The sequence below is a fragment of the Canis lupus genome, chromosome 2, assembly GCF_011100685.1.
Source record: "Canis lupus familiaris isolate Mischka breed German Shepherd chromosome 2, alternate assembly UU_Cfam_GSD_1.0, whole genome shotgun sequence".
Classification (NCBI taxonomy): Eukaryota; Metazoa; Chordata; class Mammalia; order Carnivora; family Canidae; genus Canis; species Canis lupus.
Window position 1 is genome coordinate 39,927,225 of NC_049223.1, and position 2,055 is coordinate 39,929,279.

Here is a 2,055-nt window from a genome sequence, read left to right on the forward strand (position 1 = left end):
GAGAGTTGGGACGGGACGGAGAGGTTTGAGACTTTGGGGGAAACAAACCCACGGAGAGGAAAGACTCGGAAAGGTCTGCGGGGCTGGAGCCAGGCGGGGCGGGGCGGGCCGGGCGAGGCCGGGCCGGGCCGGGCCGGGCCGGGGTATAAAGGCGGCGGCGGGGGCGGCCGTGGCGGGCGGCGGGCGGCGGGCGCACGGAGGCGCGCCTAGAGCGGCTGCTGGCCTCGCCTCCCGGGCCGCCCCTGCGAGTCCCGGGCGCGTGAGCACGCCTGCGCGCGCCCGGGCCCTTCCTGGCAGGCTGCTTGTAAGATGAGTGAAGGAGCAGGTGGGGGAGAGGGGAGGCAGCGAGCGAGAGGGCGAGGGGAGCGCGGGCGCTGAGCGGCGCTCACTTGGAGCGCGGCGAGCTAGCGAGACGAGCCTGATCCATGTCCCTCGCTGCCTCCCTGCCAGGCGCGCGAAGATGATGGCCATGAACGCCAAGCAGCCTTTCGGCATGCACCCGGTGCTTCAAGAACCCAAATTCTCCAGCCTGCACTCCGGTTCCGAGGCCATGCGCCGAGTCTGTCTCCCAGCCCCGCAGGTACGTAGTGGAGCATAATTACCGCTCTAAGGCACATTTTTTGACAGGCACTAGCTTCATGTTTTTTTCATGTCGCCCAGAACAATCGCCGCTGTCTGAACCCCTCTCCCTGTCTCCCCCGCGCTCTCTCCCGGCGCGCGCTCTCTCTCATTCATGTCTCTCTGATCCACACGTCTGTTCCAGCAGAGCCTCTGTCTCCGTATTAATTTTTATGACCTGAGCTTTGAGGAGAGGCATCTCGGTTGCTTGAAAATGTGTTTTAATCCTGAGTTGACAGTATTCCCCACTGACCGTGCTGTGCGCCTTCTCGCTTGCAGCTGCAGGGTAATATATTTGGAAGCTTTGATGAGAGCCTGCTGGCACGCGCCGAAGCTCTGGCGGCGGTGGATATCGTCTCCCACGGCAAGAACCATCCGTTCAAGCCCGACGCCACCTACCATACCATGAGCAGCGTGCCCTGCACGTCCACTTCGTCCACCGTGCCCATTTCCCACCCGGCCGCGCTCACCTCGCACCCGCACCACGCCGTGCACCAGGGCCTCGAAGGCGACCTGCTGGAGCACATCTCTCCCACGCTGAGCGTGAGCGGTTTGGGCGCCCCGGAGCACTCGGTGATGCCGGCGCAGATCCACCCGCACCACCTGGGCGCCATGGGCCACCTGCACCAGGCCATGGGCATGAGTCACCCACATGCCGTGGCGCCTCACAGCGCCATGCCCGCGTGCCTCAGCGACGTGGAGTCGGACCCGCGAGAGCTCGAGGCCTTCGCCGAGCGCTTCAAGCAGCGGCGCATCAAGCTGGGGGTGACCCAGGCGGACGTGGGCGCGGCTCTAGCCAACCTCAAGATCCCCGGCGTAGGCTCGCTCAGCCAGAGCACCATTTGCAGGTTCGAGTCTCTCACTCTCTCACACAACAACATGATCGCGCTCAAGCCGGTGCTCCAGGCCTGGCTGGAGGAAGCCGAGGCCGCCTACCGAGAGAAGAACAGCAAGCCGGAGCTCTTCAACGGCAGTGAGCGGAAGCGCAAACGCACGTCCATCGCGGCGCCCGAGAAGCGCTCCCTGGAAGCCTACTTCGCCATCCAGCCGCGGCCCTCCTCCGAGAAGATCGCGGCCATCGCTGAGAAACTGGACCTCAAAAAGAACGTAGTGAGGGTCTGGTTTTGCAACCAGAGACAGAAACAGAAACGAATGAAGTACTCGGCTGTCCACTGACTGCGGCGGGGCGCAGCGTCCGGGGCCCGGAGAGCTGAGTGTACACCCCACCCCCGGAGTGGGGGGGAGCGGTTGTGGGGGACTCCAAGACGTTTCCTGGCAGGTCAGGCTCTCTCCCCCCCAAGCCACAGACCTTCCCCTTTCTCCCACCTGGTTGCCTCCCGGCCTTCTCTTTCTCTTCTTTCCTTTCTGTTCCCACCAGAAAAGTCACGGCGCTGAGGAAAAAAAAAAAAAAAAAAAAAAAAAATCACGAAGGGCAGG

At 63.6% G+C, this 2,055-nt stretch overlaps 1 protein-coding gene across 1 annotated transcript; it reads left to right on the forward strand.

Moving 5' to 3' along the window:
- The first annotated feature begins 460 nt into the window (after positions 1 to 460).
- Positions 461 to 1,794, forward strand: POU4F3 (POU class 4 homeobox 3). The gene is made up of 2 exons (XM_038529616.1): positions 461 to 580; positions 898 to 1,794. Exons 1-2 carry the CDS (start codon positions 461 to 463, stop codon positions 1,792 to 1,794), a joined length of 1,017 nt encoding a protein of 338 aa, XP_038385544.1.
- The last annotated feature ends 261 nt before the right edge of the window (positions 1,795 to 2,055 follow it).